The sequence below is a fragment of the Perissodus microlepis genome, chromosome 2, assembly GCF_051167445.1.
Source record: "Perissodus microlepis isolate ML-2025 ecotype Zambia chromosome 2, ASM5116744v1, whole genome shotgun sequence".
Lineage (NCBI taxonomy): Eukaryota > Metazoa > Chordata > Actinopteri > Cichliformes > Cichlidae > Perissodus > Perissodus microlepis.
The window spans coordinates 28,547,707-28,570,031 of record NC_140462.1 but is presented as its reverse complement, the minus strand read 5'-3'; the positions used below and the strand labels follow the sequence as shown (position 1 = coordinate 28,570,031).

The 22,325-nt window shown below is 38.3% G+C and overlaps 1 protein-coding gene across 4 annotated transcripts in view; it reads left to right on the top strand.

Annotated features, from left to right (window-relative positions):
- The window catches only part of ldb2a (LIM domain binding 2a), a 104,064-nt gene that overhangs the window by 59,154 nt on the left and 22,585 nt on the right, over positions 1–22,325 (top strand). For all 4 annotated transcript variants that reach the window (XM_084954490.1, XM_084954475.1, XM_084954484.1 and 1 more), the window contains exons 3-4: positions 5,410–5,582; positions 21,331–21,453. In XM_084954490.1, coding sequence (XP_084810616.1) covers positions 5,410–5,582; positions 21,331–21,453 — 296 coding nt within the window. The remainder of the gene's footprint in view (positions 1–5,409; positions 5,583–21,330; positions 21,454–22,325) is intronic.

Sequence of the window (22,325 nt, the reverse complement as noted above, 5' to 3'; positions counted from 1 at the left end):
GGGGGAAGGGGAGAAAGAGCATAATTCTAGCCAACAGAGTGCTGACTCTAAGATGGATTATTTCTGCTTGAAATCAGAGGCCATGTGCTGCTGGATAATGTGGCTGTCCCGATTTTTTTTTCCTCCAGTGTTCTAATGATGGAGATTTGACGGGCAGGAAAATGCAGAGGAACAGAGAGACTTGTTCCACTAGGCAAGGAACGAGAGGCTGAAGAAAATCCCAACATGCCTGCTGTTATAATCCCAAAGTCAGGATTTATGTGTGTTTTGGATTTTTTTGTTATTTAACAGTCCTGGATAGCTTAGCTGGTAGAGCAGGTCACTAACACTTCCCAGGATTAGAGAGCTGAAACCAATGATGCTAGAAAGAAAACAAAATAAAAGAGTATGGATTTATGCATTAAGGTCGGATTTAGTTTTTTTTTAATCTAACATATCTCATCAGAAGAACCCATGCACCCTTAAATGCAGGTGCTTATTTGCACAGATTTACATCTAGAAGTTATATATGACATGCCCATCTCAAAACTACAACTTAGGAGTGCCAGAAGTTGGATGTTTCAGTCATTTATCCATTACTGTAAGCTAGAAAGAGTGGACTTCTCCCTGCTTTTGGAAAATACATTAACAGTTGGTACTTTATTAGGACTTGTTACAGTAATCTCACTTAAGATCAGCCTCGCTGCATCCTCTGCATCCTCTTGAACGCCAATACAATATGTGGGTGTATTTTTCCACAACCAAATCATGCTCATTTTTTCAAATTAGCCTCCCTTCTCTGCAATCTTTCCATGTACCCCCTGGTAACTCCAAAAGTGGTCCCCTGGGTACAAGTACTCCTGGTTGGGAATCACTAATTTAGGCAGCATTCGGGCCAACATACAGCCCTACTTTAAACAACATAGCCTCATCATTCATTTCAATGAGGCCATTCCAATGACGCAGCGGGATGCAAGTACAGAAGGCTCCAGCAAAATAACAATAGTCGTCCAGTGAAGCCGTGGAAGTGGAAGTTGTTTCAAATTCAGCTGAATAAAGTGCAGCACCATTTAGCAAGATGTTGCTGGGGCAGATTAGATTACTTGCAGATTGTAAGTAATATTTCTACTGTTAATCTGGTGATTATTGCCACAAAAACTGCAGTGGAAATAATATCCTCTGACAAATTCTCAAGTTAGAAACCAGTAATGTATTTTTCATAATTTCTTTTGTTGGTGTTTTTTTCTATATTTCAACATTTAGCAAGCACAACATCTGCAGCTGCTTTTAGTAAATGCTATCTTATTTGTTGGAAGTCTGATGGAAGTTAACGTGGCTGATATTAAAACATTTAAAAGCATATTTAAAGTATGTCATGCAAACTGGATCTCTGGGATATTATTTTATTGTCTTACTAGCATGTGTAATTTTTTCTATCAGGGCTGTTTTCAGAAGCCCACTAAAACTACTTTGTCTTCAATATATGCCATAGCTGTCTTTGTCCATGAGGGGAAACTGTATTGTACTCTAAACAGTATAACTATTTAGCCTTTACCTGATGGGCTACAGTACAAGTGGCACATGAAGAAAAATTCACAAAAATATTAAGGAAAAGAAAATCCAAAGGGGACATGAATATTTGGACAAAGCACCTCAAGTGCAGTTGTCCGTTCAGGACTGGTTGCTGGTTCAGATTCCCTGTGCATTTGAGTGGATGAGAATCACTTTCCCCTCCAGTAACTACTGGCTGTGCCCTTGAGCAAGTCAAGTTGCTCAAGTGGAACTGCATGGCGATGTTTGGATGAAGCCAGTGGTTGCAGAGCTGCTCTCAGGTGTGTATGTGTACATACGTTTGAAGGAGGGCAGTGCTGAAGCTAAGTAGCAGTGTTCAACAGAAAATCTATAACTAGAAAAATAAGAGAAAGAAAAGCAGGCTCTTTAAGAGGGAATGTGTTGCCAAGATGTGGTTTTGAAGATGGTGTGAGTCGTTCAGCAGATTGCGTCTACACAGCTGCTCAAGAAGTAACTGAAACTGCAATATTGAGCTCTGCAGTTACAAGACGAGGCTGTAATTTTTATCCCAAGTGAAAGTAAAGGCTGTTAGATGCAGCTGTTCTTTGCTGGTGGTATACAGAATATCTGATCTGCATATCAAGTTGTCCACTAAAGACAGTCTTGCTTTATTTTTTTAAGTAAATTCCATTTATTAATATCTCTTTTTTTACTGAGATTATTTCTTCCAAGTGCTAAAATAAAGCTGTTTTTCCACGTCCTGCAAAGTATCCATCCTAAGAAATTGTGACTGTAATTGTGCTTTTCTTAGAAGTAAAAGACTAGTTTATTAAAGATTACTGGATCAACAAAAATTTTAATTAATCTTTTTTAGTTTTGATTTAGAATTCCCACATTATTAAGTTGCTCTACTTTGTCAAATTGTAAATATTAACTACTTTGATTTTCTGTGACGTTAAAATTGATGCCTTTGAGTTTGCCATTTTTGAAATGGAGATTTTGAATTGGTGAAATTGTGAAGATTGTTTTGAATGTTGAGTCAAGGCTTTCTCATAATTCTTAAACACTGATACGAGAAGGAGAATCCATTTTTTAAAACCCTGACTTATTGCAGTGCATTTTGATGGAAACGGACCTGTAGCAGGATTTTAGGTTCTTAGTGGAGAGGTGGAGTGGGATTTTTCCTAATGTTGCAGAGGTAGAAGCTCTGAGACAAAAGAAAGTCTAAGCTGCAGAGCCGAAGTTTTGGTGTGAATGTGTTTCTGATAAGAATGGTTTGTTTTGCCAAAGATGCTCCTGTGAAATTAAATTTTATTACATTCAAATAAACTAAAATTATGCAATTAACAAATTATAGGTAATATTTCCACAATCAAGAGTTAAAACATAGAAGTAATTGCTTTTCATTGCATGATTCCAAACTATAAAATTCATCCAAGTATTGAAGAATCTGTATCTTGCATGTTTTCACAGTGCATGTGTAATGCAATGGGAAATGTAAGCCTCATGCACTGTATTATCCAGTCTTCTCCTTGAAGCCAGCTAACACAGAGGAGATAGAAACCAGACAAAGCCTGAGGGCTATAAAACACTGAAGACACTTTCTCCCTCCGTGACTCCTCCTCCAGTTTTCATCATGCAGCCTGTTCATTGTCTCTTTAGGCTTCTGTGGAAAGTTTGCACCGCAGAAGTTGTCCATCTTAATAATTCAGTTTAATACCAAACTAAGTCATGGAAGCTTATTATTCTGAAAAGTCTGTGAAACTCTTGAGCAGTATCACTCATATGAGGAATATTTAAAACTCAGTGTATTATATAAAGTGCTGTACTCGGAAGAGGTGAACTGAAAATGTATGGTGTTGTCTGCTGTTTGAAGATAGTCTTCAGTGTTCGGATTGCTGGAAGTATTGAACTGACCACAATGCACTGGAAGATTTATTTGACACTTGCTTAAAGGAAAGATCAGAGTCGATCAATCAATCAGACTCCATCGAGGAGTGAAGGATTCTGATATTGCTTCGAAGGAGAATAGAAGTCTGTCCAGTCCAGAAGCAGTGAATCGTTACATCTCAGGACGATCAATAATTTGTGTTAAACTATATACTATATGTCCTATCTCGATTCCTAGCTGATGTTCAATAGCATATATTTAAGAGTGCATACACTACAGAACTGCTAAAATATTGAAAATCATTTGTGTAGGATTATTGTTCAAGTGCCGTTCAGCTACAGCGAGACTGCATATAAACGAATGCATGCTCTGTTTGGATGCATTTTTAGTGCATGTTTAATGAACCTATTTCCTTTTTATGTCAAAAGACAGAAAGTATAATTTTGGAAAAAAATCTCATAGTTATGATTTTATGAACTAGATAAGACAAATAACACCAAACCATCAACCAATAAGAATTTTAAATATATAATATAAATAAATTCTTTCTTCTTATCAAAGACAAAAGTAATCCGAGAAGGTTTGGGATAGTTCTGCTTTTACAGAGCTGGTCACAATTCCTGATAATCAATTAATCGTGTTGACCAGCAGCACCTGTCTGCTACTAATTCCTACGGAAGCTGTAAGGTTGTCCGTAGTTTTGCACAGAACTTTGTGATAAAGAAAATTTCTTTATCACATTTCAGCCCAGTAACAAGTAATGTAACCAGTGTCTTCTATCTGTACCTTATATTTATCTTTAAATAAGTACAAACATATATCTTTAGTAGCTTGGTCCCACAAAAATACACTCATATTGTTAATAAGTAAAGTTATCTCACAGTCTGATCACACCTTCTTTGCTGGTGTATGAGTATTTATCCCATTCAGAGCGGTGATATCAGATAGTATCTAATTAAAACAAAGCAACAAAGCAAAGGTTTTGGGTGGTTGCTTGGGTTTACGCATGTGATATCCAAGAGGTTTGCATTCTTTTGTGAAATTATACAATGGTTTTGAAGGAATCCATGTTCATAGTCATCAAATTAAAAGAACAGTTGTCAGTTTTCCCACTTTCTCTCTGAAAACGAGTTAAGAAAATTGATACCGCTGTACATGTGTTCAGCCAGGAGTTGATTAGATTACCTTATTGTGAGGTTTGAAGAAAAGCAAACCATCCAAGCTGGCTCTGTTCAAAGTTCGAACATAGTGCCTGGTGGAGTGACCCAAATGCCGAGTGGTTGGGGTGTATACAGCAACCCTCCATATGCTCTGAGCACTGGATCCAGTTTGACTGTCAGTCTGGCACCATGTGCTGCATGTTCTTTTCCTGCACTCTCTCCTACATTTCTTGTCTCCATCCCCAGTTTTCCTGCCAAAGTAAAAGCAACGATGTCCCCAAAACCAATGCTTAATGCCCATCTAAAGTTTATTAATTGATAGACTATATCTGATTTGTTTAATCTGTATGCAAACACAAGTGTGTAGATAAAACGGTAACCTAATTTGTGGTTTAAGAGCTTTTGAACTTTGCACACAGCCAGGATTCTTGCTTCCTGCTGGTTCAAGTATTTATGCTAAGTTAAGCTAATTGTCTCACCACTCCAGCTCAGTAACTGACAGACTTAAGAGTAGCATCAATCTTCTCATCTACCTCATGGCAAGAAACAAACAAGCTAATTATCCCTTTTTAGAAAATGGAGTGGTTCTGGTAGTATCTATACAGAAGCTGTTGTATAATGCATATACATTGAAACTAGTAGCAGAAAAGTAATATAATGTATAGCCTGTACATTATATGCTGCATACAGTATAAGAGTAGGAGTCTATAAATTATGCAGTTGCAAGTATAGACAGAGTGATGGTAGCAATAGCATTATAGTCTACAGTAATAGCCGTATATTTTTCCCTATCTCCACCACTCGGCAGTTCATATTTGGGCCCTGACTGTATTTTTCAGCTCTGTCCTCTCTTTTGTTTCCTCGCAGCAATCGGCCGGACGTTGATCCCCCGTTATTTCAGCACAGTCTTTGAGGGAGGGGTCACTGAGCTCCACTACATCCTTAAACACTCCAAGGAGTCGTTCCACAACTCCTGCATTACCCTGGACTGTGATCAGTGCACCATGGTCACCCAGCACGGGAAGCCAATGTTTACAAAGGTAACACCTGACCCCTGAGCTTCTCCCAACATGAATAATTGATCACAGGCTATGATAATGGCCCAGGCGAGCCACTTAACTGGTTAAAGATCAAATTCATTTACACCCTTTGAGTCTTTTTTTCCCCCTTTTTCCACTTTCATGTTGTACATGGGTTTTGAAGTCACATCTGGGGGCTTTACTGTTTATGCTGTGGAATTAATTATATGATGAATTTATGGGTTATCCACTTAGTTTGCATAGATTTCAAGTGTTCATCTCTGATATCTGTGGGAAAAATATTAAAGATTGTGTGAGATTTTAGTTACAGTAACTTGAAATTGAAGTAACTTAATATGCTTGTCCTTATTTTCTGTCATATGGCAACTGGCAGAATGGTTGATGCCCAAATTCAACATGATAAAAGTGTCAAGTCATGAAGTAATTATATTTGCAGGTACCATCAATTCTGTGAGGTAGAAACTGCTCTAAACACTCCAATACTCTAAAGATATCAACAGTTTTTTTCTACTCTTGTTTTCATACATTGACAAGAAAAGTGGATATCCTAATGTGGTCATCTCAGGTAGACATATCTGCTGTTCATATGTTTTGCTTGTGAGGTGCAACTGAGGAAATTTGGTCTAAAAGAAAGGTGCCCTTAAAAGGAGACGAATTAAAACAGCTTTTTTTAGATGGTGGGTGAGCAGAGCCGCACCAAGGGCCAGTCTGAGTGAGTCAGCAAATTATTTTCACTATCAGTCAGTCGATTCGTAGCTTTTTTTCTTTTTCTTTAATTTTTTAGAGGAATCCTGCAGTTGTGTCCTGTTTTAGTGGATATGTGTTTAAATGTGAATATTAAATCTTACAATTTCATTACTCAAAAGTGCAGCTTTAATAATATGACCTATTTTATACCTGTCTAAACATGCACCTTACATGAATTTTCTTAGGCCAGATATCTCCAAGCTAAATATCAAATATGCTCATATTTACTCTTTTCACTTCTTCTAGACCTCAAAATCTACTGGTATTGCTCATATTAATGATGGATTCCTAATCCTCCAGATGCTCCGAAGATATTGCTAGGGGGACATGAATAAGACTTTTGAAGAGTAAAGTTTAGTTCGCAGTAACAGGAAACACAAATTGCACAGGTGAAATAATCCCAACCTGACGCCAAGGTCTTCTGAAAGCACTAAAGATGAGCTCATCTGCTTTTGTCTTGTGGGAGAGAAATCCCCTATGAGCTGGAGTGAATATCTGCTTCACCACAGTCTGATCCAGATGGCTCGCTGACTCTTAGTGTTCTTCTGCTGACTGTCTAAATGAATCTGAGGCCAGATACCTTGTCAGCGCAGAGCAGCCGAGCTAAAGGGATTCCATGTTCCCTGTACCATGAACCCTGAGCTGAAGCACCAGACCGGATTGTTCTGACATTAAACAGCTATACGCCCTCTTGTTTTCAGGACTTGACAGCATACACTCACTCGTGGGTGTGTGTGTCAGTGTGTGTATTGTGCAGAGCGCAAAATTAAGCTTTGTGATCTGCCAGAGGCTGTTAGGCTAAAGGGTGAATTAAGCAAATTATTTTCTAAAAAGAAATAAACATAATCTGCCAATGGGCATAGATTTCTTTTAGCTTTAAGAACAAGTAGACTTCACAATTTCACAGACTTTATTGGCTTTGGGTAATTTTTTCCTAATAATAAGGCATTGATTTATCTTTTGATGTTTTGCATTTAGTTGTTAAGTTGAATTGCAAAAACCCTTCAAATAGTTTGACATGGATTTTCTTTAATGCTAAGTGACATACAATAGTATTATGTCATTTCAATTTCAAGTAGTTTCAACTTTTGCATAAATGTATAACCTATAGAAACTGCTTTGATAGTATCCTGTCAGTTTGATTGAGCAAGATAATTTGCCAGGGCTCTCTGAAAGTTGACTGAGAGTCAGGAATAAACTAATATGATCACATTTATGATTCTACATTATGATATTGTTTACACAAAAACATTTAATAACATTGAATGCTCTGTTAAAAACATTTTTTTTAAGTTGACTGAACTGCTTTTAGTTTTACTAACATCCACTTCCACCTTCCCTTTCTCACTTGTAAAGAGAAATTATTGAACATTAGCAAATATACAGATTTTCATATCACTGAACTACTGGGGTTCTTCACTAACAAACAGGTGGTTAGCTAGCAGCCCCAAATCACATGGGATTGGATAAATAATGTATTTTTCCAATAAGCCATCAGACATATCTTGGTCTATATTCAGATTGCTGACAGTTGTGGCCTAAAAGCTGGTTTTTTGGCTCATTTTGACTCAGATCTGTTTTTCCTGACAGTGCAAATAACACAATGACAGTGATGTTTTGATTTGGCCCACTTTCATATGCAATCCTTAAGCCAGGTGTACACTACAATTTTGGGCTGGCTCAGTCGAAAGCTGATGGATGTGAAAGAATCATAATTTTATCTTTGGTAGTGTCTCCAAAGCAATGCTCCTGCATCACTGAGAGAACGAAGTTCAAAGTTGGCTGTTTTAACAGTCTTGTGACTAAAAAAATCCTAAACTCTGACAGTGCCAGAAATGAACACCTCATAGCGTGACTGCTGCCAAGTCCTGCGTCTACTAACCAACCAGGAAGAATCTAGTACGATATGGATATGATGCACTGGCCAACTTCCCAAGGCACTTGGGAAGAAAAAAAGAAAAGAAAAAAAACCAGAACAAACCCAAATTAAATAAATGGCAGTAAAATGGAGAAAATAAAATGTTTGGACTCGAACAAAGAAGAAACTCTAGTTGAGTTGTGGCAGCAGCAGCCTTGTTTGTATGATGTGTTCTCCAGCTGTTATCGTGACTAAAACAATAAGGATGTAGCCTGGAAACAAATAGCCGAGAAATAACAGATGCGCGTGTTGGCTATCATTCAGTACTTATTATCATCATAGAGTCTGCATACATCAAACTTGACGTCCTGCACGAGTAGATCCATGTTGCACTGTGGGGTTTGCAGCGAACTGACAAGATTGCTGCAACCCCACAGTTTGTACGCACCCAAATCAGATACAATCTTCTTTTTTCTTTTTTTGCAGTGCGACCTCACTGTGAACTGACAAATCAGAATTCACTTGACTTTCACATCACTCCACCATCCTGCAGAAAGACTCTTGTGGGGCAGATGTAGTTTGATGTAACCAAGGCATGCCTCATTTTTTGATTACACTTGTTTCACTGAGGCCATCGCAGTCCCACCAGTACTGGCTCTACCTGTGCTTCAACATATACCTCAAGTAAAGTAAACCAGCAGCCACTGCGCCATAAAAAGCAATAATTTAAAAAACCGTGGATAGTCTCATTGCTGACAGCTAGGGGCGGGCGATAGAAACAATATACGATAGAAACGATATAAATTTGGCCAACGATAGAGATTTTGACTATACCGCTTGATGATGTCATCAAGCTGCGCCTGTTTTGGTCGAAAGCATCGCAGTGGCTACAACAATTATCATCTGCAAATTATGCCGACAGTCATGCAAAGAGATGAAGCACTTTTGAAATACGGGGAAAGCCAAAAACTGCACTTCCTCCACTTCCGTAACATTGATACATTAATGTTGAATTCTCTCGTAGCTGCTCTATGTTGCAGTATATTAATAACTAACCTTGTATTGTGGATGAATGATCTCAGTTGTTCTCCTGACTGAAGTTTGCCCCGTGTATAGCATCCTGCTATGCGATTGCATTTGTCCCTGACCACCAGAATCCCTCACGTTAACTTTTATCGAGTGGAAAAAAGTTGGCGTTCATCCTCCAGCTTCACTGTGCTAATGTTATGCTAACATAGCTGTGTCGCTAGCAATCACGTAGCACAATATTATATACCAGGTAGTCTAACTTCAGTAACCCTGCAAACGCCACTGCTGTTTAGTTTTCTGTCTTCATTTATGTTGGAAGTGGTAGCAGAGCTGTACGTTTTAATTAGTTTCAAAAATCTCTCAGTCAGAACATGGTATGAAATGTTTAGGTGGAAACTAGCGAGCTAACTTCCTGTTAACTTCTAACTCCATTAAATTTAATAACTTCCGTTTTCACGGATGCCTGGATGTTAAACTTAATTGTTACACCTGGTAAAGCAGCAACACTGATGATTTAATTAAAGATGAACGAATTTAGACCGTTTTTAACTCTCAGTGTTCGTTTGACTTTGGTACCTCAAGTGGAAGGAGTTTTGGACCCAGATTACTCCGCGAAGCTCCTCACTATGGCAGCCGTAATGCTCTGACAATCCATCAAGCAGTGCGGCTTACCAAAGTTGTACTAAAACATTTTTTAACAGATTTCTGCACGCCCAAATCGATTTTGAGAAAATTAAAGGATTTTAAGTGTGCTTTATAGTGTGGAAAATACGTTATACAGAAGAAAATAATATATCGCAATATATATCATTACCGCACATGCTTCAAATTATATCGCGATATGAATTTTAGGCCAGCCCTACTGACAGCTGCTCACATCTACAGCACATCATTTTATAAATAAAACTTTAATGATAGGATCAAGTTATTAAGCATACTAGTGTTTTGCAGGAAGAAAGGGGGCAAAAAAACATATCCTTCACATAGAAGGATATATATTTTATAAGTCCTATCTATAAAAAAAAGTTATGTTTGCATAGGTAGAGTGTATAAACATTGCATGAAGAAACCTGGTTTAATTGCTTGTGTGTTATGTTGGAGTACATTAACATGCAAGACTGCCTGCATTTAAGTTTGTAGCGAGGGGGCACATGAGCCCTGTGTTTCAGTCAATTTTGTATTCATGTAGTGGTTAGTGGTTGAGTGGAGGTTGGGTGTAGGTTGAGGGGGTCTCTTTGTGTTATCATATTAGTAAATGAGTAAACAATCCCAGTAACACATACAGGAAATATCTTTTAATGTTTTTCTGCAGTTCTGTAAACAAGTCTTTTCAAAAAGAATAACACCAACAACACCCCCCCCCCCCCCCCCCCACCCACCCACCCACCCAAAAACAAAAAAACAAACCCTAATATATTACAAGTGTCCAATATTAACCATACAGAACGGGAACAGAACTGCCCCGGCCCGGTCAACAAAAAGCTAAATTTGATGCTTGCAGCGCTGCTCTCTTTTCATCTTCACCTAAATTGGATGAGAAGAATTAATTCATTAGAAAAAAAATTCCAATAACTGAGCGTGTTCTCCCTGAGCTCCCAGCAGCAGCAGCAGCGAGCCTGCAGCTCTGGAGGCCCGAATCTCAATCAGCTCTGCCTCGCCTCGCTTTCCTCTACCACCACCACCCTCCTCCCCACCATCCCTCTCCACCCTCCTCCTCCCCCCCATCTCTCATCCTCCTCCCTGGCTTGCTGGCTCGCTCATTCTCCCTTTGCTCTCTACTCCACATCTCTCTCTCTCTCTCTCACTCACCCACCACCCCCCTACCCCTGCACCCCCCCCCCCCCCCACACACACACACACACACACACCCCTCATCCCTAGAGAAATCATCCCCAGCTCCCAATCGCTCTCTTGCTCTCCCTCTCGCTCTCTCTGCCTATATCTGTCTCTTTCCTTTCCTGCTGCTACCTCTCTCTGTCTTTCAAAATTTCTAATTTTGAGCACAATGAAAGAATAATTTTGCTTTATTAAAAATTTCTTCTTGTTTTCATAGTTTCGGTCATCTTCCCAAACAGAAATAAAAACACTGTAGTTACAAATATAATTGATGAGTAGTCACTAAAATGAAAGAGTAAGATGATCAGAATGAATGCTTTCAGGGGCATTTCGTTCTTTTCATTGTAGACTAAATAGTAGATAGATAACAGAAAATTGGATAAAAAAACCCAAAAACAAACCAAATATCCTTTGCTGAACAAAAGCTAGTCATGTAGTGGTCCATGGTTAGCCTCCTGGGGTTTCTGTTGTGCCCCAGTGAATCCGACAGTTACTGTATTAAATAAACTTCCAGGTCTGTTTAATGCCTATTGTTATTAAAAACCTAAATATTAAAATTATGAACTGAGGTTGCACACAGGCTTCTCGGGTTGAATTGCATTTTCCTTCATTCTTAAGGTACATGCAGCATTTCCAGGATTGTATGTGTTCTAAATTTGGCTTTACCCGCAGGTAAAGTGGTTAAAGTGCACGGCTCCTAAATGGGAATTTGTTCTCGAAGATGGTTTGTATTTTGTTTCAGACACTGTTGATTGTTCGCTCCAGTACTTCTGTGACTGTTTTGCATCAACATGACCCATAGAGTATTAGTGTGACTGTGAGCTGTCAAACCACTGATATCAACTGAGACATAACCCATTGTGTATAACTTACAAGTGGATTTATATGGAAACCTAAATGTAGTATTTTGCTTAACATATTGTTTTGAAATATTAGATAAATTACTTACTATTGCAGCAATAAATGACCAATTACACTCACTACTTATTGTTTAATGATTACATTTGATCATAATGTGGACAATCTGTGATGAAAAAAAGAGCAGGCAGCAGTATTTGAACAAGCTTAGTACAGTTTAATGAATTCATGTGTTCTTTTTTTTCTTTGCCTTTGTGTTGTTGCTAATCTCGTGCGGTGCTACAGACTAACGAACGGGTTGGGCTAGCAGGACACTAGAGTGGGTGGCTTTCTCCAGGGGGTGGTGGACACTCTGTGGCGGGCCCACAAAGCAGCGAGGTGTTGACAAGGTGACACAGGGTGCCAATTTGACCAAGAACTCCCAACCTCCAAGCCACCCCAGGTATCCCAGCACCTCTATTCACTCTCTGCAGGCCTCGCTTTCCCTGACCAGTCTGTGTTAGCTCCGGGGGCACGGCCCTTGTTACCGGTGCCCAGCTGGGGGTTTGTGCATGCTGGGAGGTGAGCGAACAGCAAAAGGCGAAAAGGCAAGTTCGTGACACAGTGATCTCAGCTGAAGTAAATTTAATTCCCTGAGTGGATTTTTTTTCCTTGGTGAGAAATTGACTAGCTGATGTGTTATTCCTGATATATGCTTTGCTTTGAATGTGGCCAGCAGTGTCTACCGCACGTTTCTTATAATTGTATGTGTTAATTGTGCATATCTATCAATATCCATTTATCGATGTCTGGGTTACAAGTCTTTATTTAATAATGGTTGTTGTTAAACAACAGAATGAATAGTTAATGGCTACTGATGGTTACTATAGTTCTGAAAATATGTCCCAAAAAAGTCTGAAATTTTGTAAATCATAAATAAAAACAAACAACTGCATGTAAAAAATAAATAATTTTAATGTGACTCCAGCAACCTACCTAAAATAGTTGGGACAGGAGTTTGTGTACCCCTGTGTCACCTCTTCTTTTAACAATACTGGATTATGTAAGGGTTTGGGAACTGATGAGGGTTTGTATTCATTCTTACTTGATAAAGATTTTCAGCTCAACATGCATTCTGCTTCATAATGCATCAAATGTTTTCAGTGTGTTACAGGTCTGGACTATTTAAGCACCCGGACTATCTAATGTCACATTCTTTTATCTCAGGAATCAGATGTTGATCGTTATCCAGTGCAACACGATATCACGCCAAAGGGTGTCATAGACACGCTTGCTTTGCCTCTCCAATGCGTGAAATTGACAAGCATGCAAAATTTGCAGTACCAGCAGGGGGCGATAATATATTTATGTTTAAGTTGCTAGTGACCGTGGAAGGTACATTTCAGAGTGTTTCTATTCCAAATGATTAAGCTAGGTGGCTAATATGTGCTTACATATAAACGTGTTGGTAATGCCTCTTTAGACGCTTTTCTGTGATTATTTTAATGTTGGCTTGAATTTGTCTCTACCCGCAGACAAGATGGTTTGCAAAGTTGGGGTTCCTGCGACTCTCCGAGTGGTATGTCTGACTTATGGGAGCATCCCAGTTGAAAATTGTGATTGAGCGCTCAGGATTTAGGACCTCTCACTTCAAATTGATTATTGCATTATTGTGGCTTTATGCTGCTGAAATGTATGTAGAATGTAGTTTTGATATAGTAGACAAGAACATAGCTGAAAAAAATATTTTCTGTGTGTCAGCACATGTTATTCCAAATCTTAAATACGTACTGTGTATCACAGAGCATTATTGGTGCCTTCACAAATGTTCCTATTACCAGTGACATGTACGCTCATGCAGTCCCATATTATCATTAATGTTGGCTTTGAGTTGTGTGCTAATAATGTACTGGATGGATGAGTATAGTAAAAGTAAGATTGTCTGTTTACACAATGGTCTAGTTTCTTATCTATACCTATGGGCATCTGTTCAAGTGGAAGGAACAGCTTCATCCAAAGGGTTGCTGGGGTCTCCCTTAAAGATAGGGTGAGGATCCCAGCCAGTCACAAAATACTACTCTTACACATCAAAGGGAACCAATTGAGATGGTTCAGGTATCTGATTAGGATGCCTCCTAGGCACATCTAGTCAAGGTGTTTTGGGTATGTTGTACCAGAAAGACCCTGGAGCAGACCCAAGAGACCTCCTGGCTTGGGAATCTCTCAGTGTTCCCCCTTGGAAGAGCTAGAGAAAGTGACTTGGGAGAGGGAGGTCAGGTTTGCAAGTCATGAATATGCAACAGTTATTTACAGTTTATGTGTTCTGCTGCTATCGTAGACTTTAAAGTCAGGTTTGGTACGGATGCTACAACTTTGTGAGTGCTAACTCTGAATTCAACGGGAAAAATATTCTAAATTGGAACTTGGGATTTCCAACTTAATGCTTCAATTGGATGCACTATTATGGATCCATGCTTCTGAAATATGCATATGTGACTCTGTGTACACTATAACACTAAAGGTGTTCAAGAGTCATATACTCAAGTTATTAAGGTTCAGTGTTATCTTCAGTTTCTTCAGTTCAAGTGTGTGGTGTGTGTGTGTGTAGACAGTTATGTTGTTGTTAGTACTACTTGGGTAGTATGTTGTATTAAGATCTCATAAGCTTATTTGTCCAGAGGCAACGCAGTTGTCACTATCAAATAAGCTGGGTGCATCATGGCTGGGGATGTTGAATCCTGGCTTGCTACAATTGGATGAACTCGTCACTTAGAAACAGACTCCATTTAAAAAAGGAAACCTGAACAAGGCAGTGAACATATCCTGTATTGTATTTGTATTGTACAGCAACTTCATCACCATTAGTGACCATGTTTCTCTTGCTCTTCATATGCAACAACGTAATTCAGTCTATAATGAATTCAGTGAACTGGACTAAGTATCATATCCATAGGCAAATAATATACACTTTTGTGAACAATAGCCACAATAATCCAGTTCTCACTGAAATGTTAGAATGCATCTCATTGCAAAAAGAGGGAAAATACAAATGTGTTTTGCGATGCTACTTACCCAAAGACCACTTATACTAGGACAGAAAATAAAACTCAAAAACTAGTTTCTACAGTTTAAGATAAACATATCCGATTGGTTTGTGATAGAGTGTAATTTTGTGAACCACACAAAATTACTGCTAATGGTTAGCTTGCTGTGCTAACCCAGTTAGTTAATTCACTGGAGATTCATAATCCAAAAAAGAAGTACATCAGCATCAAAACAAAAAGCATCCTTCTATCCCAACAAGCAAAGGAGTAAAACTCAACTTTAAGTTGTCAACCATGAGCTCAAACGATAGACTCAAGTTCATAAACACTAGCTTGTTGTAGTGCCACCTACTGACCTTTTTTGTGGAACAGCAGAATTAATCTGCTGTATAAAATATATATAAGTCGATTTTATGCAGGTTATATGTAGAATGTGGTTTGCGATGGTCTTCCTATAATAAGCAAGGACTTTCCTGGAAAAAATGTTTTCTGTGGGACAGCATGTATTTATAAATGTATATATTGTATACCACTGAGCCTTAATGGTGCCTTCACAAGTGTTTATATTACCAGTGGCATGTATAGTAATGCACACTAATGCATGTTGCTCATTAGCTTGATGGATAATCTTTTCTTCAATTCTCTTCAATTTCCTAAACCAGCTGTATCTTTACCCTTTCAGTGTTGGTTTAGAGCCTTTTTTTGCACTACTTGGTATTTTTTGCACCTGCCATCTTTAACTGGGATTTTACATTTACAGTATTTAACATCTCAAGTTTTAATTTCATGATGATTACTATAATACATTTGCAAAGTTTTTTTTTTCCATTACATTTTATTCACCTCTGTACTTTTTTCACCAGGGTCCATGAGATTATATACATTTCAACCTCTATTCAAAGCCAGAAGAGGCAGTCAGGGAACATGGGGATAGAATAGGAGGGGATATCACAACTAGCCAGCAGTCAAACTGACAGTACTGCAGTTGCCTCTTAATAGCAAAGCCACTGAGAGATCCCAATGAAATGCTGTTCTTAAGTTTAAAATATAATCTGCAGCACACACATCATAATTATCATAAATAAAATGTGTTTGTTGATTTAAAAGTTAATTTCAGCTATTAAATTAGGCTCACAGTTGGAAGGTGATTATAATTTTCATGGAGAATATTAAAATATCCTGGGGCAACATTAGAATATATGTATGTTTTACTTTAAGGCTGTAATTGCTGATCATTTTCGTTATTGATTAATTGATCAATCATGTGGTCTTTAAAATGTCAACAAAATGACTAAATGTTGTAGTAGCTGTAGTAGAAAATTAATAATCCCAGTAGATATTTACATAGGAGGCAGTTTCTGAGTGACTGATTCATTTCTTATGCAGACTTAACATATAATATAACACACTTTATTCACGTGTACGTTATTACTAACAGCATTTCTACAGACTTCTCAGTAGTTACTAATCATGTTGAGTTAGAATACTATAACCAATGTCAGCAGTTTGTTGCTAAAATATATTTTACTTTAGCCAGCTCTGATCTTGTTCATATTCACCAGAAGTAGTTATCAGGTCTTATATTAATCGATTTAATGACCTTCAGCTCCTCTCTTATTAATGATTGCCAGGTTAGGGTACAGTATTGAATATTGTCTCGGCAGCAGGACGTTGTTATTCTTTCTTGCTCTTTTGAGCTGGAGATCCCCTGATCTCAGCCCCGTTGTGTGGAAGATTTATGACTCTGCTCTTAAATCAATGGGGACTCTCTGCGAGGGGCCGTACCATTTAATGGACCACTTTTTAATTTAAGGGGATTTTCCTTCTTTTAGTTTTCATAAGGGAACACTTTTTGGCTAAAAATAAATGGTTACAACCATGCTGAGAAATATTAGATTTTAACCGATTGACTTTCACTATGGTGAAATAAATAGCTTTGTATGATTGAATCTATTCTGGAATCTGTGGGAAAAAAGAAAGCCTTCCTTGGCTGCATTTGTGGTTAATATAGCATCTCTGCACCAGTGCCACTAAGATAAATTCCTGCGCATTTATTGCGCTTGGCAATTAACGGGATTCCTATTCTGGTTCTGATTTAGGCAGCTTACCAATTTATTTATCAGTTTCAGGGAGGCAGAAAGCTTGCAGAGAGAAATAGGAGCAATAGTAGATGCAGTGCTAAGGACACTGTTGGCACTATGGAAAAAGGAATCAATAGTGCATTGTTATTTCACTGTAGGCTACAGCACCTGGAACGCATCAGAAGATACCAGCTCACTAGTAAACACAATTCAAGTTATTTAACTGCTGGTGGGTAAATTACACAAATCTACTAAAAGCAGACTCCCAGGAATGATGTAAAAGAGATTCCCGTTTCCCTCAAATTGGCCTATTATATATAATATTTGGGCTTTTAATAGGTTTCATAAGCCCAGGGGGTAAAAAACCTATATGCTACAGAGTGACAATGATGCATTTTATTTCAAAGGAGGTAAAGAAAGAAAAGACCAAAGGTAACATTTATGAGGGTTTTTTTTTTGTTTTTTGTTCTTTTTTTTTTAACATTCAGCAGCAGTTTAAAGAGGCAGTTTACAACTGTCATACTCATAATGCAAAATGGTCTGGGTACCTAGATGTCAGTGATTAACTACTTTGGACTTATGTGGTAGGAAGTGTAAACCATTTCTAAATGCAGATGTTTAATACATTTAATTTTCGATATACTTTTTTAACACTTATTCAATGTCTGTAGTTTTAAAGTAAAATATAATGTGATACAGTATATGTCAAAAGTTAAATGAGTTAGGAAAGTTGGTCACATAACTGCATTTTTAGGTAATCAAGAACGTTTTTTTAAATCTGTCTATTTTAAATCTTTATGGAAGACATCAGTTTTTCCTAAAATGTAAATATAATCCCTAAATTTGCAAATACATAGTTTTACTTCTGTTTGAATCTATTTTTATTTCAGTCTGTTACGTGCTGTGATGTGTCCCTGCTTTCCCTTTCAACTCTACGGTCAGCCACTGGACAAACTGCTGTTGGAATTAAACTTAAATAAATAAAGAGAGTAGGGCTGGGCGATATGGCCTAAAATCCATATCGCGATATAATTTGAAGCACGTGCGGTAACGATATATATCGCGATATATTATTTTCTTCTGTATAACGTGTTTTCCACACTATAAGGCACACTTAAAATCCTGTAATTTTCTCAAAAATCGAGTGTGCCTTATGTATGAATTCTGGTTGTGCATACTGACCTCGAACCGATTTTGGAGTGCAGAAATCTGTTAAAAAATGTTTTGATGGATTGTCAGAGCATTACGGCTGCCGTAGTGAGGACCTTCGCGGAGTAATCTGGGTCCAAAACTCCGTCGGCTTCAGGTCCCAAAGTCAAACGAACACTGAGAGTTAAAAACGGTCTAAATTCTTTCATCAGCGTTGCTGCTTTACCAGGCATCCATGAAAACTTAATTAATTAATAATTAATTTATTAAATTTAACGGAGTTAGAAGTTAGCAGGAAGTTAACTCGCTAGTTTCCACCTAAACATTTTATACCATGTTCTGACTGAGATTTTTGAAACTAATTATAACGTACAGCTCTGCTACCACTTCCAACATAAATGAAGACAGAAAACTAAACAGCAGTGGCGTTTGCAGGGTTACTGAAGTTGGACTACCTGGTATATAATATTGTGCTACGTGATTGCTAGCGACACATCTATGTTAGCGTAACATTAGCACAGTGAAGCTGGAGGATGAACGCCAACTTTTTTTCCACTCGATAAAAGTTAACGTGAGGGATTCTGGTGGTTAGGGACAAATGCAATCGCATAGCAGGATGCTATACACGGGCCAAACTTCAGTCAGGAGAACAACTGAGATTATTCATCCACAATACAAGGTTAGTTATTAATATACTGCAACAACATGGGAACAGAACAGCTGCGAGAGAATTCAACATTAATAAATCAATGTTATGGAAGTGGAGGAAGCGCAGTTTTTGGCTTTCCCCATATTTCAAAAGTGCTTCATCTCTTTACTATGGCTGTCGCCCGGCATAATTTGCAGATGATAATGGTTGTAGCCGCTGCAACGCTTTCGACCAAAACAGGCGCAGCTTGATGACATCATCAACATGCGCTATCGCGATAGAGCGGTATAGTTAAAATCTCTATCGTTGGCCAAATTTATATAGTTTCTATCGTATATCGTTTATATCGCCCACCCCTAAAAGAGAGCTGTCACTGTCCATTAAACACCACAGATTATTTCCAAACATTGCTGTAGTCAAATCCACTCTTATCTAGCCCAGACAAGCCTATTATCAGACGATGCAGATCCCTTAAACGCGTTTATACATAAAACCACTGTATCAGCGTTTTTGTGACAGTTGTGTCAATCACTGAAAGAAAATCATTTTACATTTACTATATAAAGTTTAAGACCAATTTGGAGCATAGACACAGACCAAGAGTTTGGTCTTGTTTGAGTAAATTAAAACCAAATTTTAAAATGAAATAAATAAATAATTTCTTTACTATGCAGAAGAAGACACATCAAGAAATCCAGTATTGCAGCTCAGCAACCAGTAAGCGTAAATAGAAGAATATTTACAATCCAGTAAATACTTTATCTTAGTTATTCCTTGAGTACACACTAATCATGGCAGGTCTGACTTCATGTACTGTGCCCCTTAACAAGTGGACTGAAGTGCAAACTATCCACAAACCAAAGTCTGCATGAAGATCTAAAAGCTTGTTTCCCTCAGTTGTTTATGCTCTTATGCTTTTATGAAATTGGAGAAAAAGAGTATAAAGTTAGAGAAAAGGGTTTTTTTTTAAAAGTCAGGGGTCAAGCCACATATGAAAAAAAACCTGTAGTTCAACATGCATATTATTGTACAGTGTCAGAAATGAAAGAATACCAGAAGTTTATAATCCGGGACAAAAGTGTGGAGTTTTTTTTTTCCATATTCAGAAATTGTGTATGTTGTAACTTTATTGCAGTTTATTGTTTGATAACAGCATTTTGGTTATTTTGTAAGTGATTTAAGTGTTAGCCACATGTTTAGTGAGAGCTGTTAATTATAGATTTAATTTTCTGCTAAAAGGGAGCATTTAACAGGTATTTTCATTAGAAAACTGTGTTTCCCAGAATCCTTTGTGGTAGACGAAAGTTACTCTGGGTTTAGCTAGCAAAAGAAAGTTTTCGGGAAGCCATTATATGTTGCTCTGATGTCGAGCAGTTTATTTGTTGTACATTCCCCTTTTTGAAGCCTTATATAAAGACTATCGTTTCTACAATTGATGTCTGATCCATTTTTTTGGCTAAGTGGATTCGCCACAATAGTGTATGTTGTACATATTTTTCATTTATTCCCATCACATGCATCATGCGTTATGGGTCTTTCATTCTAAAATGAAACTTTTTCTAAACTGGAATATTGTAATCCCCTTTGGTTGGGTTGGTTGCACATTATGCATTATCCACATGTTTAGTTAAGACAGCAGAGAAGCAGCTCTGCATTCAGGGAGTTTTCTTATTGTTTTTTGTGCAATTGAGCTTCTATTTATTCTTCTTTAACTGAGTGTGTTGGCACGTGACCAGCAGAGGTGGGTGGGTGGGAACTGGAAGGGGAGGTTGTGGTGGTGGTAGTGAAGGGGTGGGGGTGCAGTATGGCCGCTAGCCTCTTTCTTGTTGATCCTCAGGAGACCATCTGCGCTGGGGGCATTGATTAGAGTGTGTCTGGTGGGATTACATCTTTGCTGTTGCCATGCCAACTAATCAGCTGATTTTTTTTCCCCCCCTCGCTCTGTCTGTCTCTCCATTTCTCTCTCTCTCTCCTCTCTTTGCCTGGTTGTCACAGCAACAAAATACGGGAGAAGCGCAAGGGCCCCGGCAAGTGCTGAATTCAGCTAAAGGGGCGAAAAAATGTTTTTTCCCCCGCTCTCTCTCTCGCTCTCTCTCTGTCTCCTCCTAATTGGCAACTCTCTCTGACCTGAAGTTCTTTTGTCTCTGGCGTAAACACACCCCTCTCCAGATTACATTTATTTTCACATTTTAGAAATAGCTGGATGGTTGAGAGGCCCAAGGACAGATGCTGTGAATGAGGGAAGCGAGCTGAGTAAATATTGGGAGCATAATAGCTCGCAACATACTACAAAGTCCTTGAACGAATTCCAAAAATGAGACAAAACACTTCCAGCATTTAATTTTTTTTAATTTTTTTGTTAAATCAAAATCATTCCTGGCCAATAAACATCGATTCCTGTTTTTCGTTCGTGTCCAAATTGGCTGGTTGTTGCCTGCCAACCTGTTCAAGATTATTGAAAAAGATATCAGGCTGAGGAAAAATATAAAGTAACACTAACTGTGTGATCTTTTTCCAGGTTTGTACAGAGGGTCGCTTGATACTGGAGTTTGCTTTTGATGATCTGATGAGGATCAAGACGTGGCACTTTACCATCCGGCAGTACCGAGAGCTCATCCCCCGCAGTATCCTGGCCATGCACGTGAGTTTGACATCATTAACACGCGACAAAACCCCCCACATGTGCCCGTTTTAGGTGTCACTTTTTGAATACTAACGAGGGTCCCTGCACTCTGCTGAGACACTTTTTAGAAGCTGTTCATGAGCATATGAAATTTAAACGCCAACAAAGCAGTTTGGAAGGATTTTTGCAAACCAATTTATTTGCAGACATCAAAGGCCACCAAGGATAAAAAAGGGCCCTTGTCTGAAAAAGGAGAGAGAGAGAGAGAGAGAGAGGGAAAAAAAAACAAGGTCGAATGAATAATCTGCTTAATTCCACTAAGGGTAACACACATTCAGTAACTGGAGCTGTGGAGTATAGCTGGAGCGAGCAGAAGGTCTTCTGTTGCCAAATGAATTTGAACTGAAATTTTACTTAGCAGTGTAAAAACAAGAGATTTCACAAATAAACAAAGCCAAATGATGTACGCCTGAATACTAGCTTCAGCGTTATACAATGAGGCTTTTATATGTTTTAAGGGCCCAAGATTTGTAAAGCTCTCTTAAGCACCTCCCAGACATGCTCATCTTTACATGAATGTGATTCTACATATATATCTCCATAGGAAGACCCACCTGGTCAATTTCAGGTCAGAGTTATAGTAGAAGTCTTACAAAGTAACATTAACGAAAACGCTCCACATGTTTAATTTGAACACAGCAGGGCAAGGTTGAACATTCAAAGAGGAATTAAAGGTCAGTGTCATAATGTGTTCCATCTTTTATTCCATCTTATGCTTATAACATTAGATAAGTCTGTGTTTTTTCCAGCATTTTGAAAGGAGGGGAAAAAAGGTGAAGAAAATGCACTTCAGACTGACAACTGTGTATTAGAGGCACAAAAGGAAAGAA